This window comes from Solanum lycopersicum, chromosome 3 (assembly GCF_036512215.1).
Source record: "Solanum lycopersicum chromosome 3, SLM_r2.1".
Taxonomy (NCBI): domain Eukaryota; kingdom Viridiplantae; phylum Streptophyta; class Magnoliopsida; order Solanales; family Solanaceae; genus Solanum; species Solanum lycopersicum.
The window spans coordinates 36,220,937-36,235,429 of NC_090802.1; the positions used below are offsets into that span (position 1 = coordinate 36,220,937).

General features: G+C 42.3%; 1 protein-coding gene across 1 annotated transcript; it reads left to right on the forward strand.

The window, feature by feature from the left end:
• Positions 1-9,093: 9,093 nt before the first annotated feature.
• Positions 9,094-9,618, forward strand: LOC138347554 (uncharacterized). The gene has a single exon (XM_069295850.1). The coding sequence runs from the start codon at positions 9,094-9,096 to the stop codon at positions 9,616-9,618; it is 525 nt and encodes a 174-aa protein (XP_069151951.1).
• Positions 9,619-14,493: the final 4,875 nt, after the last annotated feature.

Sequence of the window (14,493 nt, forward strand, 5' to 3'; positions counted from 1 at the left end):
GAATGCGGTCATCCGACATTGTTTGGTAACTCCACCCCGAAGTTTGTCCGACTCAGGTAACCATCAATTTGAAAACAACTCTAGAAAGCTTAAGATAGAGCGAAACCAAAACCAAATTAAGCATCAGCCTAAGACGGCTTAATACCCAAGGCGTATTAAGTCCATTTTAGTATAATAACCTCCAAAATTGTGTCTAAGGTCTTCGACCTCACGACACATCATATTGTTTGACATTCGAATAAATGTATGTGTGAAAACCAACCTAGGGGTGGGGGAAAATCTAACGGTTTTCAATTTTACAGACATGGATCATTTCTCGAAATTTGATATGGTCGTCTCAGCGCCACCTCAGCTTACGATGTGGTACAACGATTTGGATGGGGACCATAGAAGAGCCCTTAACAAGTACATAGGTGCCTTAACGGAGCTGATCAACATGAATGGTTGGCCAGAACTAATTGAGGTGCTTACGGGGTATTGGGACAGTCAGAAGATGGTTTTTTGTTTCAGAACAGCTGAAATTTCCCCGACGCTGGAAGAAATAAGGGATTGTATAAACACCGTAGGCACTGGGATAGAGAGAAGAGCCCGAAGACAAGAGGATGTTTTCATCCCCAACAAACCTTCCGTAGAGAATATTGCGGATTGGTTTGGACTAAGAAAAGACTTTGCTTATTGGTGCCAGGATTCCCACGTGGCGTTCAGAGATCTCTAAATTCGATTTGGACACGCAAGTTTCTACGCCGCGTACAATCGGGAGTTCAAGATTTCCTACAGAGAGTGGAACGATATCCGTCCCTTAGCGTTTGCCGTGGCATTGTTGGGAACAATGGTCTTCCCGCACGGTCCGAGTTTAAGCATCAACACCAGAGTCATAACGCTCGTCCACACTTTATTCAAAGGATACGAAAATAAAGGAACAACAAAATACTACCCAGTAGCTCCATTCATATTATCTGACATATATCGGGCCTTAGGGAAGTGCAATGAAGGACACCGATATTTCCAAGGGTGTAACCTACTCCTCCAGTGGTGGATCCTCAGCTATTTGGCGAAGGGTGCTGGGACTCAGGAATTACACACCCTCGACAACAAAAACACTCTCAAGGACTTAAATGACTTACTATACTGGCAAATATGGACAATTGGAGAACAAGAGGGAGATGGGCCCAAATTTTCTCCGAATTGAGAGGAGAGGACCTCCAATAGATGCTCAACCATTTTATATCCAAAGAAGTTGTCATGGAGAGTCGCAGATATGTCGTGATCCCTCTACCAGGCATTCGGAGAATTCACCCTTACGCATTATTTTGAGTCTTGCGACAATTCGGACGAAAACAAACCATGCCCAGAGAAGCGTACTATGGCACTTATGTGTATGACATTGAGGATGACAGAGTGCATGACGCTTCGAAAATGTCCAGGGAATGGAAACACGCCAAACGCATGGGTAAAGACACTATCGCCCCGGACTGATTCAATGCTGGATATGACGAAGGTTACAAAGAATGGGTGAAGAAGGACATACAAAATATCTCCTTTCAGACTCCGCATAGCTTTCGCAGTGAGACGGACAGAGAGGCCAAAACAGTGGCCGAACTGCAAGAGATAAAGGAAGAGGCCAAGGAGGTCTACGCTAAGTTTGTAGAGAATAAGGACGCTCTTGAGAGGGCAACTTGAGAGGTTGAAAGACTGAGGCAGGGGTATGATGATTTTGACAACTGGATCCAGCATAAAATCGAGAGGATGCGATACGAGAGTCTGGAAGACAAAGCACGTTTGGGTGAAGGTTTTCTACTGATGCTGAGGTATATGTTTCATCAACACAAAATCCAGAAAGCCGACAACGGAGCAGGATCATCCGGAACAGCATAGTGGACATCACCCCTGCGTGGGTTTTTACATGTATTTACACTGTTTTAGCCCCTGCGTGGGCCTGATTTTGTTGCACTTCCGAATGGCCCCTGCGTGGGTTTGTCTTTATGTATATTTCCCTTTTTTGAACATTTTATTCATTAGTAAATGTTATTTTGGGGGGTAATTGTTTATTTGGTTTAAATTCACACATACATCATTCGAATGCGCTAGGCCTACCCTTGGCACAAAAGGGTCCCCATGTATCTTTTAGGACGCGATATATATGTGTGCTTAAACGCTTGTGTGTTATGTTGCTATGAATGAGGATATCGTAAAACCCACTCCAAGCCAGAAAATTCCAAATAATATACTAAAGCCACTATTACAAATGTCCGACCAAATTCCCAAGTCTCAAGTTTCTCACTCAAAGGCTATCTCCCATACCACAAATCCTAAATACTACTCTATCGTCTTAGGAAAGGTGAATCGCCGCTATAGACAAAGGCAAGAACGTCCAGACGGAGCTCACTGAAGAGGAATTACGAAGAAAGATCGAACGAGTCACTCGAGAAATTCAAAAGGTTGAGGAGGAAGGACTCAAAGTTGACATGACCACGGCAATCTACAAAGCTGCAGCCGTGACATTGGATGAAGATCCGGCATCGCAGATAAAAGAAAGAAAGAGGTTGAGATGGAAACCGAAAGCTTAAGGAAAAGGCTGAACATGCTTCGTTTGAAGGTGCACGAAGGAAAGGCGAGAGAGGCAAAGATAGATGTTAAGACTGCCGTATTGTTGGCCAAAAGTGCGTCACTTGATAAAGAATTGACGACCCGTAGCAACTTGAAGGGCGGAAAATACCTCGCCTATAAATAGGGAGCAGACGACAATGGCCTCGACAACAAATTTACTGAGGAGGACGATGATGAGGAAATCGTCTATAAGCCTCCATTTCCGATTGGCTGAAAGGAACGGAGTGACGAAACCGCAGGACGAGAAATCACCAAAATGTTATCATCATCTTTTGGAAATTTTAATGTTGTCTTTCAATTTCCTTGTAATCGCAATGAAAGAACGAACGAAAATATTTCATCCTAACTCAAACTACGTTGGGCTTGAATTCCCTTGTGAGATACGTAGGCAGCCTTTCCGTCCTGGCCCCTATCTCTAAAAAATTTTCATTCTCCTTCATGTAACGAAGATATGAAGATAAGATCAACGGGCATCAAAAAGCAGCTGCAAGAAGACCATAGCTCAACGTGATTCAGCCTTCCCGAGATAGCATTAAACAAACAAATTCCTGTTTGTTCAAAATGTATTTCCGTCCTCATTCATAGGTTAAAGATATCCTCAGACAAAGCGACTTGTGTGTTTATCTGCTTCCTGTGTGATATTATGCATTTTGTACTCCGAATATGCGCTAACAAATTTGCCTTTGAGTTGTTTCGCTTCACAGGTACCTTTAACTGATCTGTGTCGATAAAAGTTGGCAGATCACCCTTACTTCACCAGATCGAAAGGTCCTACAATTCCTTCCCCGGACCAAACTCAGACTGAGGAAATACAGCTATGGGAGACAATAACGATGAAGTTAGTCTCACAGACGTTGTGGTGGCTCAGCCCACCATGGTAGAACAAAATGAAATAATCGCGCAACTAATGCAACAGATAGCCGAGATGAGAGTCGAGATGCAGCGGAGGAAGGACACACCCCCACCCGGATTTGGACCTAATTTTGTTGATGCAAGACCTTCGATGTACTTCCCCTCGTCAAACTTGGATCCAACTCATAATCAACCGTCAACACCCATGCATAATCCATGTGGTATAGATTAAACAACCCAAAACCCCCAGTATGCTTCCGCATCTTATCAAACACCCTCACCGCTTACAAATAACCCTCCTCAAATGCCACCACACCCCCAGAATACTTAAACAGCCCCACCACCCCAAAATTAAAATCAAAATCCGACCGCCTTCAAACCCCAAACACCGCATCCCCACCTAACCCAAAACACCAATCCTCAAAACTACCCGCAAAACTACCAAACTGCACAAAATGTCTCGAGTCCTTCTATAGCTTCACCCCTCCCAAAAATAACCACATTCCAAATTCCTGTTCCGGCCGAGCATGAGGTTCACGGTTTCGAGTTGGATCACTACGAGGAGTAGGAGAGAGAGTGGAAGGCAAGGGAAGAATCAAAGATCGACATAAAGGAGGAGATTAAAAGGGCAATGAAAGAGCTGCAGTGCGTTCCAAACATCACCGGATTGAGTTATGCAGAATTGTGTATCTACCCAGACTTGAACCTTCCCGAAGGGTTCAAAATCCCAAAGTTTGATACCTTTTGAGGGATAGGCAACCCCATGGCGCATTTGAGAGCGTACTGCGAGCAGCTCGTGGGAGTTGGCAAAGATGAGGCTTTACTGATGAGGTTGTTCAGCCAGAGTCTGCGCGGGGAGGCCCTAGAATGGTTCACGTCACACGAAAACAGGCAGTGGCCCAGTTGGAGCGCGCTAGCTAAAGACTTCATTGATCGATTCGCGTACAATGTCGAGATAGTCCCTGATCGATATTCCTTAGAGAAAATGAAGCAGAAATTGATAGAAAGCTATCCGGAATTCGCCTACAGATGGAGAAAGGAAGCAGTGAGGGTGAGGCATCCAATGACTGAAAAGGAGATTGTAGAAGTGTTTGCATGGGTGCAAGAGCCCGAGTACAATGACAGGATCATTTTGTTAATCGGAGCCAAATTCGCCGAGATAGTCAAAGTTGGTGAGACTATTGAAGACGGTCTGAAGTCGGGGAAGATAGCCCGAGTATCCGCATCGCCTGGATCTTCCGGATTGATGAGGAAGAAGAGAGAGGAAGTTGCCTCTATTTCATACGGGGGAAGAAAAATCCCCAGAAACTCATCGCGTCCTCGAGATCGCTCCAAGCCTCCTCCAAAGTCTCACCAAGCCTATCTCCCACAATCCAATCATTCCAGCAACTACACTGCTGCCCCCACTTATCCAGATGCCCAAATTTTGTCGTATCAAAATCCACCCCTAAAATCTCCAAAATTTTCCCTCCATATATCCAAATTACCCCCAATCTTATCAAATCCCACCCCCTTATCAGAATATCGCTCCCAACTGTGCCAATGTACAGTAGAGATATCGAGCACCTTCCCCCACATATCAAGTCCAAGCTCCAGCATATCAAAACCCCCTCCCAAATTACCAAACTCCAGTGCCAAATTACCAGACAAACCCCTACCCTAGAACGCAAGCTCCTCGCCCAAATGCCCACAATTATCAACACGTCCCTCCCCCTCCGCAAAGCGGGTATGATCCTTCTCCTCCCAGGTTGGAAAAGAGGCCTTCGAGAAACTTTACCACACTGGCTGAAAGCCTAACCAAGCTATTCGAAAGATTATCCGCGGCCGGATACATCCACCCTGTAGGGCCCAAGCCTGTGGATGTCAACTCTAAGTTCTACAAACCGGAGCAGAGATGTGCTTAACATTCCAAAAGTGTTGGACATGAAACAGAAGACTATATCAATCTTAAGCACAAGATCAAGGATCTGATCGACCAGGAAGTGGTCTCCCTCCAGCCTACGGCACCGAACGTCAATATAAATCTGTTGCCGAATTATGGGGGTGGAAACATTAATATGATAGAAATAGACGAAGATGAGTGTGAAACCAAGAGGATTACTCCTGTTGCGCAGGAAGACTTGGAAAATGTTGTCTCTTCTTTAAGCGTCAAGGGAATATGAGAGTTCATTATTCTGACACCTACGAAAGTTGTTGCCTTGGTGCCCTCAAAAACTCTCGCCAAACCCAAGTTTGTCATAGAAACGGTCGTGGCCCAAGTCATGACTAGGTCCGGAAGATGCTACACTTCTGATGAGCTTGCTCTCGGAGGACAAAAGAAACACCATGCCAAGAGACCCATAAGTGAAGCAGAAGCCGAGGAGTTCTGGAGGAGGATTAAACCTAAAGATTACTCCATTGTCAAACACTTGGAGAAGACTCTGGCTCAGATCTCTGTGTGGGCCCTACTGATGAGCTCCTGGTCCCACAGACAGGCTTTGATGAAAGCTCTGGATGACACATACGTGCCCTCAGGTAGAAGCAGCGATAACGTAGCTACCATGATTCATCAAGTCATTCGGGGACACCGCATCAGCTTCTGCGATGATGAATTGCCAGCTGAAGAGAGATCCCACAACAAAGCTCTACACGTCACTGTGATATGCCGCGGAAAGGTCGTCAATCGTGTTTTGGTAGATGATGGATCTGGTTTGAACATATGCCCCTTGTCAACATTGAAACAACTGAGGTTTGACCTCAGAAAATTGGAGCAAAACCAGGTTAATATAAGAGCGTTTGATGGTGTGCAAAGAGACACATTAGGGGCCAGTGAACTTGACCCTTCAAATGGGCCCCGCGGAGTTCAATGCAAAGTTCCAAGTGTTGGATATCGACATCAGCTATAACCTTCTTTTGGGAAGGCCGTTCATTCACATGGATGGAGTCTTCCCCTCCACTCTCCATCAAATGATGAAGTTGGTACGGAAAAATGAGGAGCTAGTTATTCACGGTGAAAGAAGCCAATCAGGCAAGCAGGTGCCAGTCTTTGACGCGACACCACAAGGTTTGGATTTTTACATGATGGAGTTGGTAAATGCCACCGATGAGGATTTGGCCCCGCAGACTCCCATGTCAGCCGTGTACAGAATGATCGCCACGGTAATGCTGTAGAATGGGTTCGAGCCAGGTTTCGGATTGGGAAGAAATTCCCAAGGGATTATCGAACTTGTTCCGGTCCTTGCTAAAGGATTCAAATATGATTTTGGGTATACCCCCACAGATGACAATGTGAAGACGAAGAAGAAAAAGGATCAAGAGTTGGCTAAACCGATCCCGCATCTGTATCAATCCTTTCCAATCCGGGAGTATGCTGAGCCTGAAGACTGTGGGAAAGGAATCCGTGACCTTTTCAAGGAGATCAATGCTATCATCGAGGAGGAGGTCGAGCCAGCTGTTATTCATAATGCTGAACCAGGGGAGATGCTGCAGAATTGGACTTCCACGCCAGTCCTGATATCCTGAGCTCTTTGGTAGAAAAGAGTTATTTTGAGCATACTAAAATGGTGGTTGTCCGGAAGAGGCCCGAGACCCACCATTTCTGCATTTTCTTAATCATTCGAATTTTGAATTTTCATTATTATGTTTAAATAGCGACATGGCCCTGTGCCATGACCAAAGTTTGTATTTTTGTTTTAAATGAAAGCCTCCTTATTTTTAACTTTGTTTTTTTAGTTGCTTGTTATACTATACTTTCCTAATTTTGTCTGTTTGTGATTTCAGTAACATAAGTTACAGACCTGCCAATGTCATGTCATGTCATTAGCTAAATGAACAAAATGAGACCGATGACGACAAGGTTGACGACTATGAAGAAGAAAATGGTGAGCCAGATTATATTGCAGAGGAATTTTGACAGTTCGAGAATCAGCATAAACCGAATCTGGAGGAGACAGAAATGGTGAATTTGGGAGATTCGGGATGTGTCAAAGAGGTTAAGATCAGCACCTACCTGAATCAAACTCAGAAGGAGAGCCTGGTTCATTTGCTTGTCGAATACAGTGATGTGTTTGTTTGGGAAGTCGGTGACATGCAGGGGTTGAGTACTGATGTCGTATCTCATAAGCTATCTATCAACCCAGGGTTCGAGCCAGTGAAACAAAAGACTCGAAAATTCAAGACTGAACTGAGTTTGAAGATTAAGGAAGAAATCACCAATCAAATAGAGTCTCGACTGGTGGAAGTAACGGAATACCCAACCTGGTTGGCCAATGTTGTTCCAGTCGCCAAGAAGGATGGAAAAATCAGGATTTGTGTTGATTATAGAGATCTGAACAAGGCTACTCCAAAGGATAATTTTCTACTGCCGAATATCCATATTTTGATTGAAAATTATGCCAAACATGAGATGCCGTCATTTGTGGACTGTTACGCAGGTTATCACCAAATTTTGATGGATGAGGAAGACGCAGAAAAAATGGCTTTCATCATACCTTGGGGTGTATATCATTACAGGGTGATGTCGTTCGGCCTCAAGAACGCCGGTGCCACTTACATGAGAGCCATGAAAACTATTTTCCATGACATGATTCATAAGGAAATTGAAGTGTACGTGGACGACGTCATAATCAAATCCCGCGAGAGTTCTAATCATTTGACACACCTGAGGAAATTTTTTGAGTGTTTGCGTCGCTACAACTTGAAGTTAAATCCCTCCAAATGCGTTTTTGGAGTCCCAGCTAGGAAGTTGTTAGGGTTTATAGTTAGCAGAAGAGGTATTGAGCTTGACCCCTCAAAGATTAAAGCAATTCAAGAGTTACCTCCGCCAAAAACGAGAAAAGAGGTAGTTTCTTAGGGAGGTTAAACTATATCAGTCGGTTTATAGCCTAATCAACAGTGGTGTGTGAGCCTATTTTCAAGTTGTTGAAGAAAGACGCCCCGACTAAGTGGACTGAGGAGTGCCAAACTGCTTTCGATGCTATCAAGAGCAACTTGTCTAACCCACCGGTATTGGTTCCTCCGCGAGAAGGGAGTCCTTTGTTGCTGTACTTGTCTGTTTCAGATAGTGCCTTCGGATGTGTACTTGGCCAACACGACGAGACAGGAAAGAAGGAAAGGGCTATTTACTATATAAGCAAGAAGTTTACTCCGTACGAGTCTCGTTACACGTTATTGAAGAGAACATGTTGTGCTCTGACGTGGCTTACCCAGAAATTGAGACACTATTTGTCTTCCTATACTACATATCTCATTTCCAGAATGGATCCATTGAAGTACATTTTCCAAATAGCGATGCCAACCGGAAAGTTATCTAAATGCCAAATGTTGTTGAGTGAGTTCGATATCGTGTACGTGACTCAGAAGGCAATAAAGGCACAAGCTTTGGCCAATCATCTTGCAGAAAATCCCATTGACGAAGAATATGAACCACTTAAGACGTATTTTCATGATGAAGAAGTGTCGTTTGTAGGTGAAGATATTTCTGAAACATACCAAGGTTGGAGATTATTCTTCGACGGGGCGGCATATCATCAAGGTAGGGGTATTGGAGCAGTCCTAGTATAAGAATCTGGTCAGCACTATCCTATGGCCGCTAAACTGCGATTCAATTGCACAAACAACATGGATGAATACGAAGCTTGAATTCTTGGTTTGAAAATGGCCATTGACATGAATGTCTACAAGTTATTGGTTATTGGAGATTCAGACCTTTTGATTCATTGGGTTCGAGGTGAATGGGCTGTGAAGAACCCAAAAATTATACCTTACGTACAGTATATGCAAAATCTGTGTAAAATGTTTCGCAAGATCGAGTTCAGACATACTCCCAGAATACATAATGAATTAGCTGATGCTCTTGCCACCATCGCTTTGATGATCAAACATCCGGATACTGATTACATCGACTTGCTGGATATAGAATTGAAGGAACATCCAGTCCATTGTTCATATGTTGAATCAGAACCAGACAGTTTGCCTTGGTATTTTGACATAAAGAGGTACTTGGAGTCTGTGACATATCCAGAAGACGCTACATCTAATAACAAGAAGTCGATACATCGTATGGCTCTCAATTTCTTTCTAAATACACAGGTCCTGTATAGGAGGACTCCTGATTTGGGTCTTTTAAGATGTGTGGATGCTGCTGAAGCTGTGAGGCTTATCGAACAGATACATACTTGATTTTGCGGTACACACATGAATGGGCTTACTTTGGCAAGAAAGGTTCTTCGAGCCGGTTATTTCTGGATGACTATGGAGAATAACTGTTGAAAATTTGTGCAAAAATGCCACAAATGTCAAGTGCACGGCGATTTGATATGGGTACCACCTCACGAACTTAACGCTATAAGTTCACCTTGGCCATTCGTAGCTTGGGGAATGTACGTCATCGTTCCTATAGAGCCAACCACTTCTAATGGACACAGATTCATTTTGGTTATCATTGATTATTTCACCAAGTGGGTGGAGGTATCCTCTTACAAGTCGGTAACCAAGAAAGTGGTGGCCGATTTTGTCCGTAACAATCTGATATGCAGATTTGGAGTTCCAGAATCCATCATTATTAATAACGGTGCGAATCTCAACAGTCATCTGATGAAAGAGATATGTGAACAATTTAAGATTATTCATCGAAAGTCAACTGCTTATCGCCCCCAAATGAACGGAGTTGTAGAGGCCGCCAACAAGAATATCAAAAAGATCTTGAGGAAAATGATTGACAAAAAACATCGAGGTTGGCATGAAATATTGCCATACGCTTTACTGGGTTATCGAACCACGGTCAGAACATCGACTGGTGCCACTCCATACTTGCTAGTATATGGAACAGAGGCAGTCATACCTGTTGAAGTCGAGATACCGTCATTGAGGATCATCCAAGAAACTAAGTTAAGTAACGCTGAGTGGGTTAGCAAATGGATTGATCAATTAGCTTTGATTGATGAAAAGAGAATGATTTTCGTTTGCCATGGCCAGTTGTATAGACACATAATGACTCGCGCCTTTCACAAAAGAGTAAGAGCCAGAAATTTTGAAGTTGGCCAGTTGGTTCTTAAGCGTATTTTTCCTCATCAAAACGAATACAAAGGAAAGTTCGCGCCAAACTGGCAGGGTCCTTACATGGTTCGTAAAGTATTATCTGGAGGTGCTTTGGTCTTGCCAGAGATGGATGGCGCTGTTTGCTTGTATTCGTTCCATTTGAATTCTTATCCCTCTTGTAATGAACTACGTCTGACCAGAATTCTCAAGAACGAGATATGTAGGCGACCCATGTCCTTTAATTATTTCTTTGTATCTGAACTACGTTCGACCTGAATTCTCAAGAATGGGATACGTAGGCGGCCTTTCTCTACCTCGGTCGGTTCCTTTGTAAATTTTGTTTTGTTAGCCTTTAAGGGGAACTACGTTGACCTGATTCCTGCCTCAACGGGATACGTAGGCGCCACAAGGGCTCGGTCATATTTACCATAAGTTCTACTCCTTCTAGTAGTGAAACTGGGACAGAATTTTTGAGAGGGACTCAAATATTCTCCAGAAGAAGTATCTTCCTCAACAAGTCAAACCAAAGACATTTCGAGATTTGCAACTGGGACAGAATTTTTGTGAAGATCTCAAAAATCTCGCGATTTGTTCAGTTACAGTTGAAAGATAAGCAAGACAGTAAACTGGGACAGAAATTTTGAGGATGGCCTCAAAATTTTGTTAGAATCTTCCCTACAAGTCTAGAGTGCCTCTGAAACCCATCAGCGAGTGTCATATTCAAAGGAGCTCGTTAAGCCTGATATGACATGACTTGGCAGTGACTTTTTCAATGTACTATTTCTTAAAGATTTCTTATTTATCTTAAAATTTTCCCTTTATTGTTTCATTGGTTTTGTTATAAAATATTTTTCTTTTCTATCAAGAGTAGGGAAATCAGGAAGTCAACCGGAGATATCAAGACGCGGAGCAAACAACGGAAGAAATTGATACAGATCAGTATGTTTTAAACCTGACAATTGTTCTGTGGCTGCAGGTTTATAGCCTTGCTTCGAAATCGGCCAAATTCTACCTACGAATAAATATGGATAGCTCCCAAAAGGAGAAAACTATCCCCAAAACCAGTAATCTTACTAAGAGCAAAAGGCAGTTCATATCGTTTGTGTCGGGATGCTTGGGAATGTTGTCTGTTTATTTCAAGCCATTTCCAACAATATGAAATTTACAAAAAAGTGTCTAGCCAGATTCAAAGGTGAATCAGACAGGAATCTCAACGAAGATTTCACGATTTCTATAAAGGACGTTATTTGCATTACATTATCAAAGCAAGATAATTATTGTCAGTCAAGACGATGCATTACCCTAGAAGAGATAGTTATTTTATTATTTATCGATCAAGTCGATATATTATTTGGAGGTCGTCTTGTTGTTATCATCAACACAGTCGATATAGATAGTCATGCATTACGAGTTAAAATCATGCATTGCGAAAAACCATGCATCATAGAGAATCATGCATTATGGGAAATAGTGCATTGCGGAAATCATGCATAGCGAGAAATCATGTGTCGGGAGAAGTCATGCATCGCGGAAAAATCACGCATTGTGGAAATCATGCATCGCGGGAAGTCATGCATCGCAGAAAAATCATGCATTGCAGAAATCATGCATAGCGAGAAATCATGCATCGCGGGAAGTCATGCATCGGCGGAAATCATGCATGGCGGAAAGTCATGCATTGAGGGAAACCATGCATCGCGAGGTTGGAATTTATGCATCACGAGAAGATTTCATGCCTCATCAAATTCAGACATCGCGAGAAGAGTTCATGCCTCGCTGGAATGTATGCATCACGAGAAGAATCATGCATCGCAGAAAAATCATGCATCGTGGAAATCATGCATCGCGGGTCAACAATTATGCGCGGCGAGAAGATTTCATGCCTCGTAGAATTTATACATCACGAGAATATTTCATACCTCGCTGAAATTTAGACATCGCGAGAGGAGTTCATACCTCGCCGAAGTTTGCGCATCACGAGAAGGATCCATGCCTCATTGAAATTTGCACATCGCGAGAAGATTTCATGCCTCGCTGAAAGTTATGCATTGCGAGAAGATTTCATACCTCGCAGGAATTTACATATCGTGGGAAGACATTCATGCCCCGCAAGAGGACATACACGGATAGAGAAAGGGAAATGTGTATCCCAAGAGCAACATTTATCCATCGGCCTCAACTGCATTCTTTTATTTTTTTGATAAAGTAAACATCAAGAAGAGCATCGAAGATAACGACAAAAGAAACATCAATATTTCATCAGCATTTATTTATTTATTTCGACATCAAGTATATAGTATATTGAAGATTATATTGCGAAACACAGGCATAAGCTTTATTTGACGGATGCCAGACTTATCGAGTCGACGTCGAATATTGAGGAGAACAATAAAGTGTCAACACGGTAAAAAACACACTGTCTCCCATCATAATTGCATTTTTTTAAAGCTGACGAGTTTTATCTCAATCTTTGTCGAGGCCATCCAAAAGGGTAAATTCTCCAAAAACCATAGGTGCGGACGACATCAAAAAGGATGAAGCACAACGTGGAACTTTTTCTTAGCAGCGAACTGGGACACAGTCCAAAGAGGAATGTCAAACTCTTAGGACGCGAGCAGAGGAGCGACTTCCACCACAATCGAACCACCCTTATCGAAGCATGCTGGTTTTTCTTTAGTTCTGTCAGTTTCAGTCTCGCATCTAGAAGTTTCGATTTATCGGAAGCAAGTTTCCAATCTGAGTGACAATGCGTCAAGAGCTTTGGAAATTATGTCCGTGTAAGTTCTTAATTATGGGTGTGAAGCACGCCACATTCATGGCTAAAAGGTTACAAACCTCCTTTTCATACTCGTTTAATTTGTCATTTGTCCAAAACCAAAGGTTATCTAGCATAATAGATTTCTTTTTTCACCGATCGAGTCAAACTACAAACAGTCTGATTCCGAAAAGGATATGTAGGCGGATTCGATGTTGAAAACTCGGCTGTATTCCAACATTCTCTCTCGAATTCTATTCTCGAGCATTTCGATACCTTCATAATTTGGTATCGAGATGGCTTTGATTCTTACAAAATCATGTCGTAAATCAAGCTTGTCGAACTACAAGTGGCCTGAATTATCATAGCCTGAGATATGTAGGAAACCCGTTTCAAGGGTTCGGCCATAATTCCTAAACCCTTTGTCGAATCCTTCCTTTAAAAATGAATGGGGTTGGTCCAAATTGGTTTGGTCAATTTCATTTTCCTCGAGTTGTTTGCATCAACCCAAGTAAAATGAGGGACAGTTGTTGACACCAAATTTTAACCCGCATCGGTATAAATTAATAACCGAGCTGCGTAAATTTTCCAAACAATTTGAATCAATTAGTTTAATAAATTTTGCGAAAATATAATAATATATGTATGAACTTTATGTTACTCCGATACTTTTGTTATAATGTTAGGATAATATATATATTTTACATAGTTATGCATTAAATAGTATATTTTATGATTACTCAAAAAAATATGTTAATTTTAATAAGTATTCTATCTTAGTTTTAAATTACGGTTATTTTTTTCGAATCACTATTTTACAATTTTTATGGTTATATTACTAAATAAAGAAGCTCGTTAATTAATTAATACAAATTCATTTTATTTAAGGTTTAGCCAAAATTAATCGTTTTAATTCAATTGGCCATTTATTAAATATACCCTTTCCCCTAAACTCAGTTAAAGGATCAAATTTGGGCCTCATCCCATTCAGCAGCCCATTTCATTATTTTCAACCCATTAAATCGTTTCTCCTTCTTCCACCTACTAGGCCCAAACACCCCAACCCACTTCGTCCTAGCCCAATTTCTTACCCATTATCAGCCCACTTCAATCCAAATCCCCTCCATTTTTCTAGTCAACAGCCCACCCGTTTTTCAGCAGCCCGGTTGATTCCCAGTCCCAAACGTCATCCCAATTCTCCGAACACCAAATTATTTCCCAGGACCAAACGTCATCCCAATTCTCCCAATACCAAATTATTT